This window comes from Euleptes europaea, chromosome 3, assembly GCF_029931775.1.
Source record: "Euleptes europaea isolate rEulEur1 chromosome 3, rEulEur1.hap1, whole genome shotgun sequence".
NCBI classification, from domain to species: Eukaryota; Metazoa; Chordata; class Lepidosauria; order Squamata; family Sphaerodactylidae; genus Euleptes; species Euleptes europaea.
Genome location: NC_079314.1, coordinates 90,873,357 through 90,891,477, shown reverse-complemented (window position 1 = coordinate 90,891,477; position 18,121 = coordinate 90,873,357). Strand labels below are relative to the sequence as shown.

The window sequence follows — 18,121 nt, the reverse complement described above, 5'->3', positions numbered from 1 at the left end:
CCTGACAGTGTAACAAGGGCATTACTAGAAATGTAAAGAAATTAATTCAATTCTGTAGCAGTTTGAGGTCAAAAAGTATCTGCTTCCAATGTACTATCCCATGACCAAAGGGCACTTTTCATGTGATCAAAATTTGTTCAACAGGTTAACTTTATGCCATACAAATTTACTAATCATATATATAGTATATATACTATACTATATATAATATAGTAGCAAAGGTTTTGCAAAAATACTGTCCTCCATCCATTTACTACTCTACTGCTATCTTAACATGCTGGCCACATGTGGAAAATGGTATATTTTAAAGAAACGTAGCAATTTTAAAAGACCAAATTGGATCACCTTCTCAGTGACCCTCGTGCCTCCTGACCATGCATTCTTCCTTCAGCAAGTGCATATTTGCCAACAGTAATTAGGGTCCCCACCCCCCAGCTAAGTCTGCTTCATCTGATGTGTCAACTAGGCAAAAATTGTACTTGTTGCTTAAGAGAGTATTAGAAGCAAATCCAAAGGGAAACCCCAGTTTAGCACCATGCGCAGGACTGCCTCTAAACCTGGAGCTCACTGCTACAAAATGGATGTATTTATTTATTTCATTACACTTTTATCCCGCCCTCCCCGGCCCAAAGGCCAGGCTTTAGGATCGATTTAGGATCAAGATTCTCTAAAGTGCCCTAGTAAACCGACTACTTTCAACTAACATTGGTACCTCCTTCTGGGATCACCAGAAGGCTCTTTCCAGAAACTTTCAATGTACTTTAAGATACATTCATATTATTCTTCAATTCATATTTCTATCTAGAATTCTGACAGTTTACTATAAAATATATTGGGGGCAATATCCCGCATATGGGTTCTTCTCATAATTGAGACCTTACCATGGTAACAATCACTGGAAAAAGTAAGGGCCATTTATAAAAAAAGTTAATGCACAACAGTGACAAATCAAGAACTCAGTAGATGCACAGTAAGGCATTTAGCAGGGGATGAAATAGGGCAGCAACTTCAAAGCCTCTTGCAAGAGAAAGAACTGAGGATGCCGCAGCTAGGGCTGCTGCCCTTTTCTTGGCAGTTTAGTAATTGTGTGGCACTCCAAAGTTCAACAGGTGCAGCTTTCCCCAGCATCAAGATACAGTGAGGGAGGAAGCCACATGTGCTGAGTTTCCATCATACAGTTGTTAAAGATCTATAAGTACCTTACCAAAAGGGAGAAACTATGATGGCCAATAGTTTACCACACGTAAGAAGTCTCCTAGGACAGTGGTCTTCAGCGTTTCCCAACCCAGGAGTTGCCTTTAACCACCAGGCAGCAGCAAGGAGTCCATCAAACTGCAACCATGTCACAGGAAGTCCTGTGACAGAGTCACATGACAGGATGAGGTGGTGTCAGAGTTGGGACCTCACTGGTGGGGAGGAGAACCCCACCAGGTGCATATCAAGTGGTAGCAGCAGAGGCGACTGGGTCTCAGGAAACAGAGAAGGCAAGAGAGCTTTTGGGGTGGGGTGGGTGTACAGTATCTCAGCTAGTGTTGCCAACAACCTGGAAAAAAAAAAAGAACCATCCTGAACAAGTATGGAAATGGACAGGTGAAGCTTTTCATGGCAGGGAGTTAAATAACATCCCATTAAGCTTGTATTAAAGGAGTAGGACCTATTTCTCTCCAGGCTGCCGGCAACTCGAATCTAAACCTGCCTGTGCTAAAAGGAATCCTCTCTACCACGAAGGGATCTTGCCTTGCCATCCTACTAGTGTGCATATAGACAGGTAAGAGGCATGGTACCTTTGCTCCTCTATACATGTGCATTGGCAGATGGTCCTTCCAGAAAGCAGTATCAACATGGCCGCTCTATAGGTGCTCACAACCCACCTAAGGATTTCAAACCTTGGCGGAAGACCACATACTAGAATTAGAAGGATGGTGTAGGTGCTATTCACCTTAGTAAAATCTTTTTTTTTTAATGTAGCACTGTTGTATTGCTTTGGAAAGCATTATCTTGGGACCCATTTGCACTCTCCAATCCCTCGGCCTATCTTGGAGTAACTGCATGTTACCATGTCAATCCTATTGCCATTGAGCTACATACATCAATAATAACAATGGTAACTACTCAATTTAACTGGGCATTGTAACAATCTACTGCAGCCTAGGTGACCACTCAACTGTATATACGTGCTCGTATGCACAATATTTTAGCTGATAGGCTTATTCTTCTGTTCATACCATTTGACAACAGCACTGTTATTAATTTTGAGTTGTATCTTTTACTGAACTAATTCCATCAAGGGGAAAAATGAATGCTGGAATCTCTTTCTTCACTATTGAACTCTAACCATATTCTACTTTGAAACTGTACATTACACCAGAAGCAGACCTGGTAGCTATACTCCAATTTCAGTATCATATTCCGGACCAACTTTGAAAGGAAGAGAAAAAGGAGGTTCCTATACAACACTGCTGAAACACATACATGTATCATAAAAGCTCTTAAGAAGAGGATGTTTCCAAATTTTAAAACATAACAAGTTTTGGGATAGAATGAATTCGTACCTACATACCAGATTTGGACATCTTTACCAGTCATCCCCTCTTATCAGGGAAAAGTAGCGCTGCCAGATCTGAGTTAGAATTCTCAGCACCCTCATTAAACTACTTGCTTCCTGGATTCTTGAGAAAGCTGGCCAGAAAGGCTAGCCATTACGGCAAAAATTACATCTGTAGCTTAGATATGGCCTTTAGAAGAAACAGAACCACATCTGAAATCAGGTGACAAAATAAAATGTGTTTCCTTTCACAACTTCTCTGCTGTGTGTCAAAAATTAGCAAGACAGAAAGTCCTGGGGAAATAAGTCCCTTGCTAAAACAAAGTATATTAGAAATCACAGCCACAGTGAGATTTCTGTACCCTATAAGAATTGATAACAAAAAAAGGGGGGGTCACTTGGCCACCCTGGGCTATATGGCTGCAGCATGAAGTCTTTGTGAATCAGAACCTTCACACTGAGCTGGCTTCCTGTTCATTGCCAACTTTTCAACTGGACCCTGTAACTTTGCCTTTAACAGCAAGAACTACTGAGGCCCAGAGAAGCATTTCAAGCAGTAGCACCTGCTAGCTGCTTCAGAACAAGCAAGTCAGTGCCAGAAACAACCATCCTTCACAGATGTTCTGCCCTTGACAACTTGCCTCACTCGTATAGGAATCTGACATTTTGAAAATGAGGCCAGTTATTCATTTCAGAGAACTGTCCTGATATTATAAATATACCACACACCCACAACAGACTGCAAGTGAACCCATAAAAGCAAAAATGCTTGCAGAAGAACACTCTGTAGATGTCTGCACAGTGGAAACTCCAGCCAATGAAACACAGGGAAATTCGTGGCTCTAGTTTTTTTGGGGGGGGGGGGAGGGGTCAGAACCTAATGACACAATCCAAATTGTGGGGGGGAGAGTTCAAATCTTTACACACAATTTAAAGATTGCTGTATCTCCCGGCTCTACATTTTTGAACAGAAAAGGCTGTCCCTGTTCCTGTATCTTGTGGATGTAGAGCTGCCTTAAACAGGGTCGGATCATAAGTCCGTCTAGCAGAGAATTATCTACTTTGACTGACCGATGCTCTCCAAGGTCTCATGCACAGAAAGTTCTTCCCCAACACCTACTACCCATGATCCTTTCACTGGAGATTTATGAAAACAGAACCCCAGGACCTTCTGCACGCAAAGCAGATGTTCACACCACTGAACAATGATACTTGTTTTCTTCCTTAATGGAGCTCAGTACAGGGCCAACATCTTGCATCGCTAACCTTGTGGAAGAAACATTTACAGTGAGGAATCCAGATAACCAGGACGTTATCCTATCTCTTGGAGATGTACCAGAATCCATCAGAAAAGATTTCAAGGAATCCTAGAAATCTTCTCCCACCCAGTCCACAAGAAATCAAATTGCCTTTAGTATGAAGAGGACAATCCACAGAAAAATGACTGCTCTTTGTGAGACAGATATTGTCTCCAAATTGGCCATATTAGATACTGGATTGTCTCCAAATTCGCCATATTAAATTTCTCAATCAGAACTGCAACTTTGCAGCAAAAAGAATAAGAAAAATAGAAAGAAAAAAAGAAAAAGCCTGCAAGCAGATTGGACAGACTCTCCACAGAATGTTAAGATCCGCTTTTATAAAGCTCTAGAAGAACAGAGTTTCAGAAAACATACAGTTGGGGTGGGGTGTGGGAATTAATTTTTGTTGGCAGGAAGGCTGAGGTCAGTAAAACAAGTGGAAGAAGTCAAACATGCATCCCAACATCGTACGACCCATTGCTTTTTTTTACTCCATTCCTAAGCATTTTTACTCAGAAACCAATCCCATTAATTTCAGTGGGATTTACTCCTATGTATTTATGGTTAGGATTGCAGCCCTTGTTCCAACTTTCTTGCCTGCAATTTCCACAAGAAGTTACGTTTTCTTAAGTTCTCGATTGCTTAAGTCAACTTAAAAAGAAGCACAAATACACAAGAAAGTAACTGTACAGTTTGACGATACAATTCCTTTTTTTTAAAAATCACAAGAAGTCCAGCACAAATCTCAAGGCATTTAAGGGCAAGACAAGGCTCTGTGGAACTACAAGCAGCTTCTCCTTGGCAAAGATTTTGCAATCTTCACAGAAAAGACACCCTCACTTGGTATAAGATCAAGAGTAACCAAGGCTACAATACAACTGGCAGAATATCATCAGTGAAAGCATATTCCTTCAAGGGTCAATTCGAAGCAGAAGTTTACAAGTCTCTCATAATTGCACTCCACTTCTGCCAGCATTTCTGACGCCTTACTTTGACCAGACAGGATGAACTGGCCAGTGTCCATTTCAACCCATGGTCCAGGTCTACGCTCTCAGCCAACAGCTAAAGTTCTTCTGCCCACACAAAAAGTCTCCCAATCCCCAGTCTCATCCCATAAAAAGAGCTGTAACTCCCCAGATGTACGAAACACATTTCATGGAGAAGAGCAATATCCCCCTCCCACAATAAAACTCAACAGCAACGTTCCCAGCAGCTTGAACGTGCGCTGTCTCTTATTCATCCTGAGCTCGGTATTTTTTTTAAAAGGAGAGATTCCTGACAAAGGTGAGTTCAAAGAACCTTTCAGTTGTATGCACAACACCATCACAACAACAACAGGATGATATGTTCAGCAGGACTGGTTGAAGAGGCAGCCACTTAAGCACAAAAATCTTCCAATTATTTACACACAGAGAATTACAGTTGCTGAACAACTTTATCTTTAGTCAAGGCTTATGAACCCAAAGACAATAGGAGAAAGATACGTAAAGCTATCATTCATTAGCTGCTAACTGCAGTGGCACAGTATTTAGACATTACTCCATTAGCTGGCTGGTGGAAATAATATCTGCTTTTCTTTAGGTACCATGTGTGCCAGCTGGTTTTCAGGTATGCACCACACAATTTTCTAATGTGCATCCAATGCCCACAGTCCACACTGCCTTGAGGCTCCTCCACCTTCCAGCATACAGATACACATTACTGAATTGACAGCCTACACAAGTGGATTTCAAACTTTACGCTCACAGAGAACCCTTTCCACATCCAGTTAATCTGATACCGCGTGTCTGCCGTAGAATTCCTGGGTGTGGCAAACGATTATGCAGCACACTATAAACTCAGAACGGGCAACAGCCAGTCCTGTCGAGCCTCACTATAGCTCCACATACACCAAGTAGGACCACTAGGACATTCCACAACATACTCATTGCCTTGTGTATTGCAGGGACAGATGGGTAATGATACACACTGAGAAACTCCTGCTAATCTTCCAGGTAGCCATAAATTTCCTATGAGTTTGAAAACCACTAGTCTACACACCAGATGAGCGAGGGCAACGTGAATACACCTAATTGGGGCAGTACGGCTTTTTGCATTCCCATTTAACAGAAACCGTGAGTGGGGAAAGCACCAATGTAGGTGTCCTCACTGAGCGCACAATCAATCAGACCAGGGCATCTATGTGTTATCTTCCAAACTGCAGCATTTGCGGAAGCACTATGGACACCTGTAGGCCACATCAAGTACAGTACTGATAAGGGAGGGAGCATGAAACAAAGACCACTTGCGGGAAGCAGGAGAGTCCACAAATATCTCAGGAAAAGCAACTGGCCAGGGAAATGGCCTGGCAAAGAATAATATACTATGAAACATAGAAGAACACAGGGATATTTGGCCTCTTTCCTATTTCTGGACTTGCAACTTCTCATTTCAATTACCAATTCACCATTATTTGTGTAATGAGTGGACATTAAGAACATTAAAAAGGCCATGTTGGATCAGACCAAGGCCCACCAAGTCCAGCAGTCTGTTCAAACAGTGGCCAACTAGGTGCCTCTAGGAAACCCACGAACAAGACAACTGCAGCAGCATTATCCTGCCTGTGTCTCACAGTACCTAATATAATAGGCATGCTCCTCTGATACTAGAGAGAATAGGTATGCATCATGACTAGTATCCATTTTTACTAGCATCCCAGGCCCTCTCCTCCAAGAACATGTCCCCTCCCCTCTTAAAGCCTTCCCACATTCTTTTACAGTACACCGCAAATAAACATCTTTGCCAGTGAAAAGAGCTTCAGTTTCCAAAACACACAAAGCAGTAACAGACAAGTAATATATCTATATACTCTTTCTCTATATATATATCTATAGTAACAAATGAGGGGGAAAAACACACACAGGCACCCCCACACGGCCTTTGCTGTTGTTGTTTTTGCGTACTTGAAAGAGGAGGGGGGGGAAATTAAGTCAGCGAGGCATCAACAGTCAAAATCAAAATCCTCTGTAAACATCTGTGAAGGAAGATTTTCGGATTTTGCAACAGAATATACTTAAATCACCTGCTGTAAGGGGTGGGGGAAATCTGATTAGAAACATAGGAGGGGGGGGAATTCCCCAAATGTGGAAAAAGAAAAGAAAACCACAAAATAAAATTGAGTTTCAGAACGGGATGCTGCGATCTCGGAAGAAGCCCTCTGCCATTTGTGCTTCTCTGAAAGTCACGGTAATGGAGTTTGCTGTGATGTCTGTCACTGTCACTTCATTTGGGGGGAGGGCTGGGCTCCATGAGAGGGAGCCTTCTGCTGTATCTGAGCCCACTGTGGAAGAGAAAGAAGGGAGACGACAACATGTGAGAAGGGAGGGGAACACCACAGAAGCCAAGGCCTAAATTGAGGCTTCTTTCCCCTGGTCACATGGCACAGAAGACCAACCACTCCTAATTTAGCACACTCAACATGGTCTATAGATGTGCCTTATAGCTTCTCCCAAAGTTTAGTTCTTGAAATGGAGTCAAATGCTGCCTTTAGGTCTATGAAGGCAGCATACAAGGAAACTGGTCCTTTAGAGGAGTATTTTTCGATTAAGTGCTGGAGGATCAGACAATGATCTATAGTGGACCCTGCCCTCTCTGAAGCCAGCTTGCTCTTCCACAATTATGGCCTCCTGGTCCAGCCAACTTGAGAATTTATCACAAAGATGTTTAGCATACAATTTGCTTATAACACTAAGTAGACTAATAGGCCTGTAATTTGCAGGGTCATCTCTCCTTCCCTTCTTGTAAAAGGGAACCACTATTGCCATACCCCAGTCCTTCGGTATATGCCCAGTTCTATCAATGTAGGTAAAGAATGATGCCTGGAATGATCCAGTGAACATATGCACAATATGCGCCATGTAAGGTTGCCAACCTCCAGGTACTAGCTGGAGATCTCCTGCTATTACAACTGATCTCCAGCCGATAGAGATCAGTTCACCTGGAGAAAATGGCCGCTTTGGCAATTGGACTCTATGGCATTGAAGTCCCTCCCCTCCCCAAACTGCGCCCTCCTCGGGCTCTGCCCCAAAAATCTCCTGCCAGTGGTGAAGAGGGACCTGGCAACCCTAGCACCAAGGCTGCCTGCTAGGCCCGGCCTCTTTCTAGCTTCAGGGAAGGCAATAATTAAATCCTGGAAGCTGGGGAATGCAACTGACAGCTGCTGAAGGGAGGAGGGTAGGAGGGGCAGGTAGACCTGTGTCCGGCGAGAACCTTTACAGAACTTGAAAGGGGCTCAACATGGAACTTGAGCACAGTCCAGATCTTTAGTAATGGAACTTTTTCCGCTTCACACATTAGAAGGACACAGTTGGCTATGTTATCAAGCCTTACCCTCTTTGTTGGCAGGTTGTGTGGCCTCATCCCAGTCATTGGGGGTCTGCCTGTCCTCTAGTGCCATCGGTTCCTTCAGGAAAAACTCCCGGCGGCGATTCCGATTCTCCAGGCTTGACATGCGGGTGAACTTCTTCCGTGAGAGGCGCAAGTACTTCTGGTTCTTGTTCTGCTTCCGAAGAGGGAAAGGCAGCACCCCTCCTCCCCCACTCTTCTCAGACAGCTCTGCTTGCCCTCCCTTGGTCCCTGCCGCCAAGTTGTTTCCTCCTCCCCCAAACCTCCGTGACAGAGAAAAGCAGAGTTTCTCTTTTCCTTTGTGCGCACTCCTCAAGTCCATACTATACAGCCTCTGCAACAGGGAGGGGGGGAAGCATAGAAAGTCTGGGATGTACCTGGGCATATATAAACACCAGCAGTGGCTCATGTCAACATCTTCCAAGGCAGGGATGAGGCAATTTTTCATCCTGAGGGCCACAGCTAGATTTCTGTCCGCTTCTGAGGGCTCCGAGTAGAACACAGACACTTCTGTTTCCAGCACTGGCAACACCAGAAACAGGAAGAGCCAACATCCAACTCTCAGCCCTCAAAGTGGTGCTGTGCCCTCAAAAGTGGGAGGAAACCCAAATGTGGCCCTCTCTTATACTCAGCTGCTCTTCAGGTGCCCCTGAAGTATTTAACAAGTTTCAGCAGCATCAGCCTATTACTCCATGCTGCGGCCAAGGGCCAACGCTTCCAATGTACCGTAAAGCATCTTGAGGGCTGCAGGGAAAGCTTCCTTTGACCAGATGTGGGCCCTGGACCATAATTTACCCACCCTGATGTAAGGACTAGTTCAGTGTGCTTTACAGCTCAGGATGAAAAATTATTTTAAGGGTTATTTGCATGGAAGTAAAACCTCTAATGGAGAACTGACCCAAGCAGATGAGTGCTGGTCTTAATGTATGCCAATGCAGGAAAAGGTATTCGGAGTTCTAGTCTCAGACCCCACCAAGACAGAGTTTGGTTCTGGAGAGAAACTGCCGTTCTTAAAGCCATCTTCCAATGTGTGGTTATAGACCCAATCCAATTCAATTTCAACTGATTACGGTCATTGACCACCAAAAAGGTAATAGACCCATTGTGGGGTGTAGGGAAGGAGATCAAACAGTAGTTACCTGCAGCAAAAGGCGCTTCGGTTTGGGGCCTCTCTTCCTGTAACCTGAGGCACGCTCTCGTTCTTCCCTGAGAATACAGAAGATATCTAGAGATTTCATTTGTTAACACAGCATGGTATACTCACAAGGCCTTTTGTACACAAGAGTATAGTAGTAAAACCTACTATATGGATACCTTCCTAATCATTTATGTAGAGCTCAAAAGGTCCGTAACAAAGAGGATCAAGACCCTACATAGTGAATGCTCTCTGTCATTATAAGCAGCAAAAATACTGGTATTTTAGGATGAAACCACATATTATGGGAAAACACAGTATCACCAATTTACATCATCCCTCCCACTATATTTCCCTAGGATTGTGTAACTGGGAAGAAAGTAGCATGACACATCACCACTTTAATATTTCCTCACTGTCCACAAGTGGCAGCCAATGAAACAGAGTCAGAGGTCAAGCAACGCCAAAAGAAGGACATCATTGTAACCAATTTTTCCAACTATGTATTATTGGGAAGATGTGAGTTAGCAATGTCCGTACCTCTCCAGTAACATATCATTTGAGCCTTAAAATTTCCAGGCAGCTGGGAATAGGATCATTGTTCCTTTTATGTGCAAGTCAGTGAGCCACCATTATGCCCTGGGAACAAGCTAGGCTAAGATCCCAGATAATTAAACCACTGCGCAAGGGCCTCAATTTAACCAGGAGCCTGCTCTATAGAATACTTAGCATAACAAGTCATTCTGCCCTCGGCAAGGCAGGAGAAAAATCTGTGTGCCAATACAGCCCAACTAGACCTGTTTGATGGATGCAAGATATTTTAACCTTCCCAAAAGAGAAAAAGAGGAAACACTCTTACTTCTCTTCATAAGCCATCACCAGACGAGGGTCAAGAATGTGATCCTCTGGTTCCCACGTGCTGTATCTAACAGAGAACATTAAAAGAAATCTATCATAAATAATTTCCAGTAAACTGGGCCTCCACTAGCATTGCCAAAATTCTGGCACCTACTCCCACATCAGCTGAAGATCACAACCCAATCTGCAGCTGAGCACTGTTAATTTTTGCCTTGATGCTCTTTTTGCAAAATAATAAACACGTGCAACGAGCGGATCAAACAAAAACCAGCTTGGTGCTGTGTCAGACTACAATTGGGGAGATCCGAGTTCAAATCCCCATTCAGCCGTGAACCTCATTTGGTAACCTCAGGCCAGTTACTATTTCACAGCCTAACCTAACTTTCCAGGGTCACGGCAAGGATAAAATGGGAGAGGGTGAAGAAAACAATACATCACCACAGGTGCTCCTTGGAGGAAGAGTAGGATAAAATGTCATAGTTAGAAACAGAGTTCTCATCATTCCTGACCAACATCAACTTCATCATTCTATTCTTGGCCTACATCTCTTCTAAACTGATGCCTCCTCTGACTCACACACGCTTTGTGTGAAAACTAAAAGGGCATGTTTTTTCACTATTGTTTCTCATATGCAAATTTGTTGTAGTTTAGCGGTCTGACAAATATTTTTATTGTGTGAACAGCCCTGATTCAAATGCAGTACAGAGAATAGCAAGAGATTATTGCAATGATTTGTAGCCTCCTGCTGGTCACCACACTGTCTAGTGAGAGCTTTTTTGGTACATACGTGATTATGACTGTGCAATATGGATGAACGAAATCACTCCTCTCTGGCCCCTCCAAGATGTTTCTACAAAGCATAGCCCAGATTCCTCATCAAGAGATTGGCTCTCTCAAATGCTGAACAGAAAGCTCATCTAACAAGGACCTTTGATCTATTTACTGAAAATAGATTTTTGACATTTAGCTACGAGAGGGATAAACACAAGGTCAACTTTCCAAGTACCTTCAATACCCACAAATTAGGGATTTGCTGGCAAAGAGTTTTAGAAAGAATGTTAACAGAATCTGAATGTTTATTATTGCATCTGAAGACCTACAAAAGCTCTTATTGGACGTACTGCTTCTTGAAGATGATGTTCACAGGAGAAAATGAGAGCTTGATCAGCAAACTGAGTTATGAAAGGGGGGATGCAATTATATGTAAAGTGCGTTCAAACACCTCAACAGTACAATCTTGTGCAGAGTTACTTCAGACTGAGTCACTGAATTCAGTGGGCTCAGACTAATATAACTACATAGGACTGCATTGTAATTGCCACAACAAAAAAGAATTTCTGTAAGATCCTTTCTTCAGTAGTATTATATACACACAGGTTTTGAACATACATTAATACAGACATTGGGTACAAGAAAGCATGTATAAAGGGAATTAGGAAGAAATGCTGAAAACATTACAGTAAACAGGCAGAAAAGCGGCAATAACCATCTCTGGAAAGCGGCTTCGGAAAGTTGGGCATGGTATGTTCAAATGTAAACACCTAGCAATTATACAAGTATGCATCAAAAGGAAAAAGTCTGTGTATATATTTACAGGGAAAAATGGCAAAAACTATATCCCTTTATGGAAGGAAGAGAATTCTATGAATGGGATACATGCACAGATATTCTCAATGCTTTAAGGGGAAAAAATGAAATCCTAAAAAAGGATGACTTCTGTAGCAAAAATACTAAATCATGGCTTACTAGGGTATTGGTTAATGATTTTTAACAAACAAACAAGATTGGTTCTTGTAGGTTACCCGGGCTGTGTGACAGTGGTCTTGGTATTTTCTTTCCTGACGTTTCGCCAGCAGCTGTGGCAGGCATCTTCAGAGGAGTAACACTGAAGGACAATGATTAGCACATTACCTTTGATACTTTTTTGCAGGACAATGATTCAGCTCAACCCAACCCCTTTCTGACTATATATTACTCTTCCTACACACTTGACACTGAGAGACACTGTCCTTCAGTGTTACTCCTCTGAAGATGCCGGCCACAGCTGCTGGCGAAACGTCAAGAAAGAAAATACCAAGACCACGGTTACACAGCCTGGATAACCTACAAGAACCAATGAACTCTGACCGTGAAAGCCTTCGACAAAACAAACAAGAGTTGATAGATCTGGTCTAGGTTCAAGTATTAACACAGCACTGGACTCATTGGGTAGCCTTCAGCACATTACCATCTCAGAGCCTCAGTGTTTCATCCACAAAATGGGAATAATGAGGATTTGCCTCCCATGCCTTGCCTTGAGGATGAATGCAATTTTTTAAAATTTGCCCTGAGGCTTAGCGAACATTAGGTTTCATATTTACAGTGCAACCCTAAGGAGCAACTTTGCTTAGAACAGCACTGCAAATAATACACTTACTTAAAGAAGCTGTCTTCCATTTCCTGTTCTCAGGGGAAGGTTATAAATAGCCACAGCTTCCTTGTTATTAATTCTTATTCAGCTTCCACTGTCCCTCAGCCCTGCCCTCTCACGGGCATGCGCCCTTCTCCCTTTTCATTCCAGCCTAATGCAGCAATAGCCGCAAGTTAGCCAAGCCAAAAAAAAAAAAAACCCCCCCACACGAATCGAGCAAATGGTGGTTTTCTTTTCTACCTTCCTGCTGCAGTGGATTTTGGCATCTGTTTTAGGCAGTGAATGAGAAAGAGGCTGAGAATCTCTTGGAGGAAGAGGGGGGAGGCTAGGGAATTTATTCGAATTTTTTTAAAACCCTGTGGGTGTTGCCTATTCCTCTGCAGCTCAGCTTCTTGCTCGACTGCAGTGAGAAAACACTGCATATAGAAAAACAGTGCCGCTCTCGCCACACGCTGATACACACACGCCACACACAAACACAGCGGCCAGACTGCAGCAGAACTGCAGACCACGCATTCTGGAAAATACGGGTCACGTGGCCTCCTCCCTCCTTCCCCCCCTCCCTCTCCTACTTCAAACCCAAGTTGTAAACAAGCTAGCAGCTGACTCAGAGCCATAACCCTTCAAATCCCTGGCTCCCAGCTTTGCTGGGTGGGGCCTGCAGGCAGATTTTTGGACAGGCACCCAGAAGGGTTGGTGGGGAGGAAGGGAGGAGAAAAAGAAAAGTAGAGGCCAAGCAGCTCTCCAGCAAGGGACCATTTTGCCTGCCTTCCTGAAGGGGAGAAAGCAGAATATTTGGGAAGGAAATCGAGCACAGTGGACACGGACACACACCTCAGACAACAACAGAAATCTAGACAGAGGAAAGCGAACTAATAATGTGTCCGAATTCAAGGGTAGCAATGATAAGCTATGATGTACCTTTTTAGGGGTCTGCTAAATATCCAGAAACCATGGACAGAGACTGCAGTGGCAGGATGCAAATATTACCTGTCAACCCATTTTTGAAATACATTCCGGAGTCCAGAGAGAACAAACATTTGCAGTTTATTGTGGTATGTCTAGGAAAGTAGGAAGGTGAGAGCTCTTACCTGTAATTTTAGGGTTTTTTAATTGGAAACTCAAGGGGCAAGGAGTAGAAGGGGAATCAAATAAAGAAATTGATGGCAGGGATGTTTCTGGCTGCTATGTTAAAACTAGAACACCACAGTATTTCTGAAGAATAATGGGAGCCAGGATACAAGCCCTAACAAAACAACAGTGCAGTCTTTCACTCTCCAGAGCAGATCAAAATGAATTAATCAAACCAAAATTTAACTTGAAACCATCTTGCAGGAAATGCTTAGGTGATGAGCTGGACAATACCACAGTACACACAGCTAAAAGAATGTACAGTCGGGAACTTCCTTTCCCCAAGTACAAGAACACTTCTGGCACACATGACGGGGGCTGAGAGTGAACAGGAAGGCTGATATAGACTGTTCTACCCTTGCAGATAAACTGCCTACAACTCCAGGGCTGGATTCAAAAGTAATCAGACTTCCAGTCCCTTCCTGTATTTAAATATGCCACTCTAGCCACAATGCAATCCATGTGGACAGAAGAATGCAGATGCCTGGATTAACTGGAACACCTTCTTTATAGAGGCAGAAATATATAGTAATGACTTCACAACTATATTAACCTTTCACCGTGATATACACTGCAGAGGCAGGGCATAATCGCTCCCTGATGAAGCGCAGGGACCTCCAGGGAGGGTGTTAAGTAGCTATAAACACAAAGCTGAAATTCTGTGGATGTTTAAGCAACATCAGATGCTCCAATGAATTTGCAAGTTAAACCCTCTGCTGGAGGGATTCTGCCTCAGCTAAAGTCAGGATAGGGAAAGCAGAAGAGAACCTACACCACAACTAAATACATATCAGTATGATGCTGGAGGCCTATTGCTCCACAATGTAGTTCCAAAACTGTTACTCCTGTGGAGTAATCGCGATGTATTTGGATATGTATATTTGGATACTGTCCAAAAGGCTCAGGGAGGCTAAGATCAAGTACAGCAGGATTAGCCCAAAGGTAAACGTTTGGGTTTTTTTTTTTTTTTTGGAAGACTGAACTTTAAATGCCTAGAGTTCTAGACAGAAAGAAACCTCTTGCACATCAACTAATTACTTTTCTACAACACCCTGAGGACAAGTATTTCAAGGGGAGACTTAAGAAATCAGAGCCTATTAACTGAACACAGTTACTCGGTGTTTGGACTAGGAAGGGAGAGAATAGGTACAGAACAGTGTTCCTTTAAGCATTGGGGCCAACAGAAAAGACAGAACATGGAAAACAGACCTTCAGCACAAACATGCTTGCAAATATACCCCAAAACTTACTTGGGGGGCCATCCTTTCCATTTCACCAGGTATTCCACTTTACCCTACAGAAGGAAGAGGGAAGAAAGAGAAACAAGATCAAAAACTGACCAAGCCCCACAACAGAATAATGAAATAGCTGGGTCAGCAGAACGTGTCGCCCCCATAGCCAACCACATCACATCACCCACTTCCTTGCATTTCAAAATGGAAACCTCTCCCTTAATGAACATGCAGATATATGCATTTACCCTCCAAATCCTTCTCCAAATGCTCCCAAAGGAATTATCTACATGCAGATCCATGACAAGGAGGAATTATTAGAAATAAAAATAATCCTTTGGATTATTCTAACAAAATATCTCTGTTTAAGAAACTCTGTTGCTGGGTAGCGCGGCTTGCTCAGTATTTACTGCCCTCCTTTTCTTCCCTGACCCACAAGTCCTTGTAGCACGATAAGGTATGTCCTCTACTTACAGCATGAGCTAATCTGATAAAAACAATGGGCTCTAGAGCATGACTATGAAGCCTCAGAGAAAGTGACAGGGCTCCGGGGATGGCTCTTGTGCACATCAGTCAGACCAGCCCGGGAAGGTGTAGATCGTTACCAGGGGAAGTGCAAGTGTATACTTCCACTGAACCAGGCTATGAGATGCCAACCTGGTCCCACCTCCTCACCCAGTCAGTTTAAGACAGGAGGTCAGGTGCCCCAACAGCACGATCGGAAGGTCCTCCCCTAAAGCAATGTCTTCATTTCTCACCGTACCCAGAGGAGTAAGGAAGGCAGAGTGGGGAAACCTCGCACCAAACCAGTAATATTAGGGAATGTGTGTGTTTTAACTAGCAAGAAGCAACGATACGATCTGGCTCTGCAATAGTACTTCCATAGCAAAGCAGAGAACAGTGCACAGCTGTAACAAGGAGATACTGGACTCAACAATGCTATCCTAAGCAAAGATGCATCCGCTTAAGTCAACTGAAGTCAGGGGTGTAACTCAGCTTTAGATGGCACTTTAAGATAGCTAAACCATTATCATCATCTAGCGCGTGTTTAAAGAGTGATGCCTTCTTCATTTCCTGGATGGAAATGTTTACATTTCTAAAACCAGGGAAAGGTTGCCTCGTAAGGCGCAGAGGATCCTGGGACAGTTGTAAATACTGGGCAGCTCCCTCACCACCACCCCGCAGATATATAGAATTTTACATTTCGGGAAAACGTGAGTCACCAGACTGAAAATTAAGTGTTCCTCTTCCATGTCCAAGTTGTAAAACAAGCTCCTCTGCAAGGAGACGAATAATTACATTTTCTACCGCAAAGGATGGGTTAGCTGACCTTTAAGAAGGGGATATATTATTATACAGCCCCTCGGCAATCCAAAAGGCAAATGGAGCATTAAAACTGCACACTCAACACCAGTGGCCTCAATAAGGGTAGGCAAAACACCAGCGTTTGACAATGGAAGAAAACTTGGATCTTCCAGTATCCAACAAAAGTACAGTAATGCCTTTGGTGCCTCCATTTATCTAAACTTAACCAAGCTTCTAATATTCATAATCCAGATCTTTTCCCCCCCACATGCACTACACTGTGACTTTGAGGAGCGGGAACATGGGAAGCGGGAAAACAGTTCCAGTAGATGGAGAATGGCGTTTAAAGTTCCACATCTCCCCAATTTTAAGTGGCACATTTAACTCCCTCCTCTTACCCTGCCAGGGCAGTAACCTCTGGAGGACCACTTCCATTTTTCCTAAGGGGCGAGCCAGCTTATCGGTGATCTTGGCTGTCCAACTCACTACCACATCAACATATTTCAAGGATCTAGCCTGGGGAGGTCATACTACATTTGGTCACACACCAATCGTGGTCTCTACCACGTGGCAACGTCGTAACTGCCTGCGCCTTCCCACCCTCATTTGGAGCACGACCGCCAACCCAGCACGTGCCTTCCAAGGGTTTGAGGCTGACAGAAGTTTCACTGCCACCCCCTGCCGGCAGGAAGATGCTACGACCTACCACGCCCCCCTGCTCGCACCACGGCATGGGCTAGGGGGGCTATAGGATGAGAGGGGGTTTCTTGCATCATCAGAGGGGAACGAAGATGGGGCAGATAGTCCTTCCCCATAACAAGGCATAGAGCTGCCATGCGTCTCCCCCTTAGGATGCCAGATGAACATCCCAGGAGAGGGGTGCAGGAATAGAACGCGGCCCCCCTCCCACACCTCTTGCAGCCCGGGAGAGTAAACGCGAGTGGGGTAGGAGAACGGAACCCACCTTCCTTATGCGCTTCTTCCTGATGCTCTCCACCGCAAACACCTGCTCCCCGATAGCGGAAAGCTCCATACAGGGAGAAATGAGGAGGCGGCCGTTCCCAGATTCAGTGCGGGGTCCGTCTGCGTGCCGCGCGGACTCTTCGGCTCCCCCCTCCCCTCCTCTCCTCTCCTCTCCTCCTTCCCCGCTGCTGTTCTTTGCAACGCTCGCTTGGACTTGCTCCCGCTCGCACACACGCCCGCCCCTCGCGCGCTCAATCACGCCGCCGCCGACGTTCCATTTTAGAACCTGCGCAACATTTTCCCAGGCGCGCGCGAGCCCCCGCCCCCCTGGCCGCGAGCGCACGGGGACCTGGCCGGGCGGGCTCCTCCCACCGGCAACCTGCTCGCGCGCCCGAGGAGTCGCGGCCTTTATTGGGCGCGAGGCTTCCGAAGCCGGCCTTTGGGCCTGGAGCGTCCCGCTCGCTGCGGAAAGGGAGGGAGGGAGGACTAGGATGGAGGCAGGGACGGCGGGAGGCGCTGGAACGCCTGGGCCGTTTCGCAGCCTTGGCTCGCGCGCCGTCGGCTCCGGGTGGCGCAGTACACGCAGCGGCCCTGGGGCGGTTGCGTTCGCACACGCAGGCAGCGCTGCAAGATCTTAGGCGCTGAGCTGCGAATTGAGGAAAGCGGGCCTCCTCGGCGACGAAACGCGCAGGATTAGGGTTGCCGACCTCCAGGTACTGTTAAAACACAAAACCAGCGCGCAAATCTCAATGCAATACAATTATATTAAAAGTGCAAGGTGACAAGGGAAGGCTTCGCTCTAAGGTGACAGCAAAATTTTGACTTCATTGGGAGCCGTTCTGGTCGTTGGAATTCTGT

General features: G+C 44.7%; 1 protein-coding gene across 2 annotated transcripts; it reads right to left on the bottom strand.

Annotated features, from left to right (window-relative positions):
- Positions 1-6,997: 6,997 nt before the first annotated feature.
- Positions 6,998-17,401, bottom strand: CBX7 (chromobox 7). 2 transcript variants are annotated; one of them, XM_056846458.1, is made up of 6 exons: positions 17,265-17,401; positions 15,014-15,057; positions 10,224-10,289; positions 9,369-9,435; positions 8,215-8,563; positions 6,998-7,165 (listed from the first exon to the last, which is right to left on the bottom strand). In XM_056846458.1, exons 1-6 carry the CDS (start codon positions 17,331-17,333, stop codon positions 7,008-7,010), a joined length of 753 nt encoding a protein of 250 aa, XP_056702436.1. In that variant the 5' UTR covers positions 17,334-17,401; the 3' UTR covers positions 6,998-7,007. The 2 variants fall into 2 exon arrangements, with proteins under 2 accessions (XP_056702436.1, XP_056702437.1); XM_056846459.1 differs by lacking the exon at positions 10,224-10,289.
- Positions 17,402-18,121: the final 720 nt, after the last annotated feature.

Coding starts and splice junctions, on each gene's coding strand:
- CBX7 (XM_056846458.1), bottom strand. CDS start 17,333: ATGGAGCTTTCCGCTATCGGGGAGCAGGTGTTTGCGGTGGAGAGCATC. Junction 10,290..15,013: donor TGGAAAGGATGGCCCCCCAA/GTAAGTTTTGGG, acceptor GTTCTCTGTTAG/ATACAGCACGTGGGAACCAG. Junction 7,166..8,214: donor ACAACCTGCCAACAAAGAGG/GTAAGGCTTGAT, acceptor TCTCTTCCACAG/TGGGCTCAGATACAGCAGAA.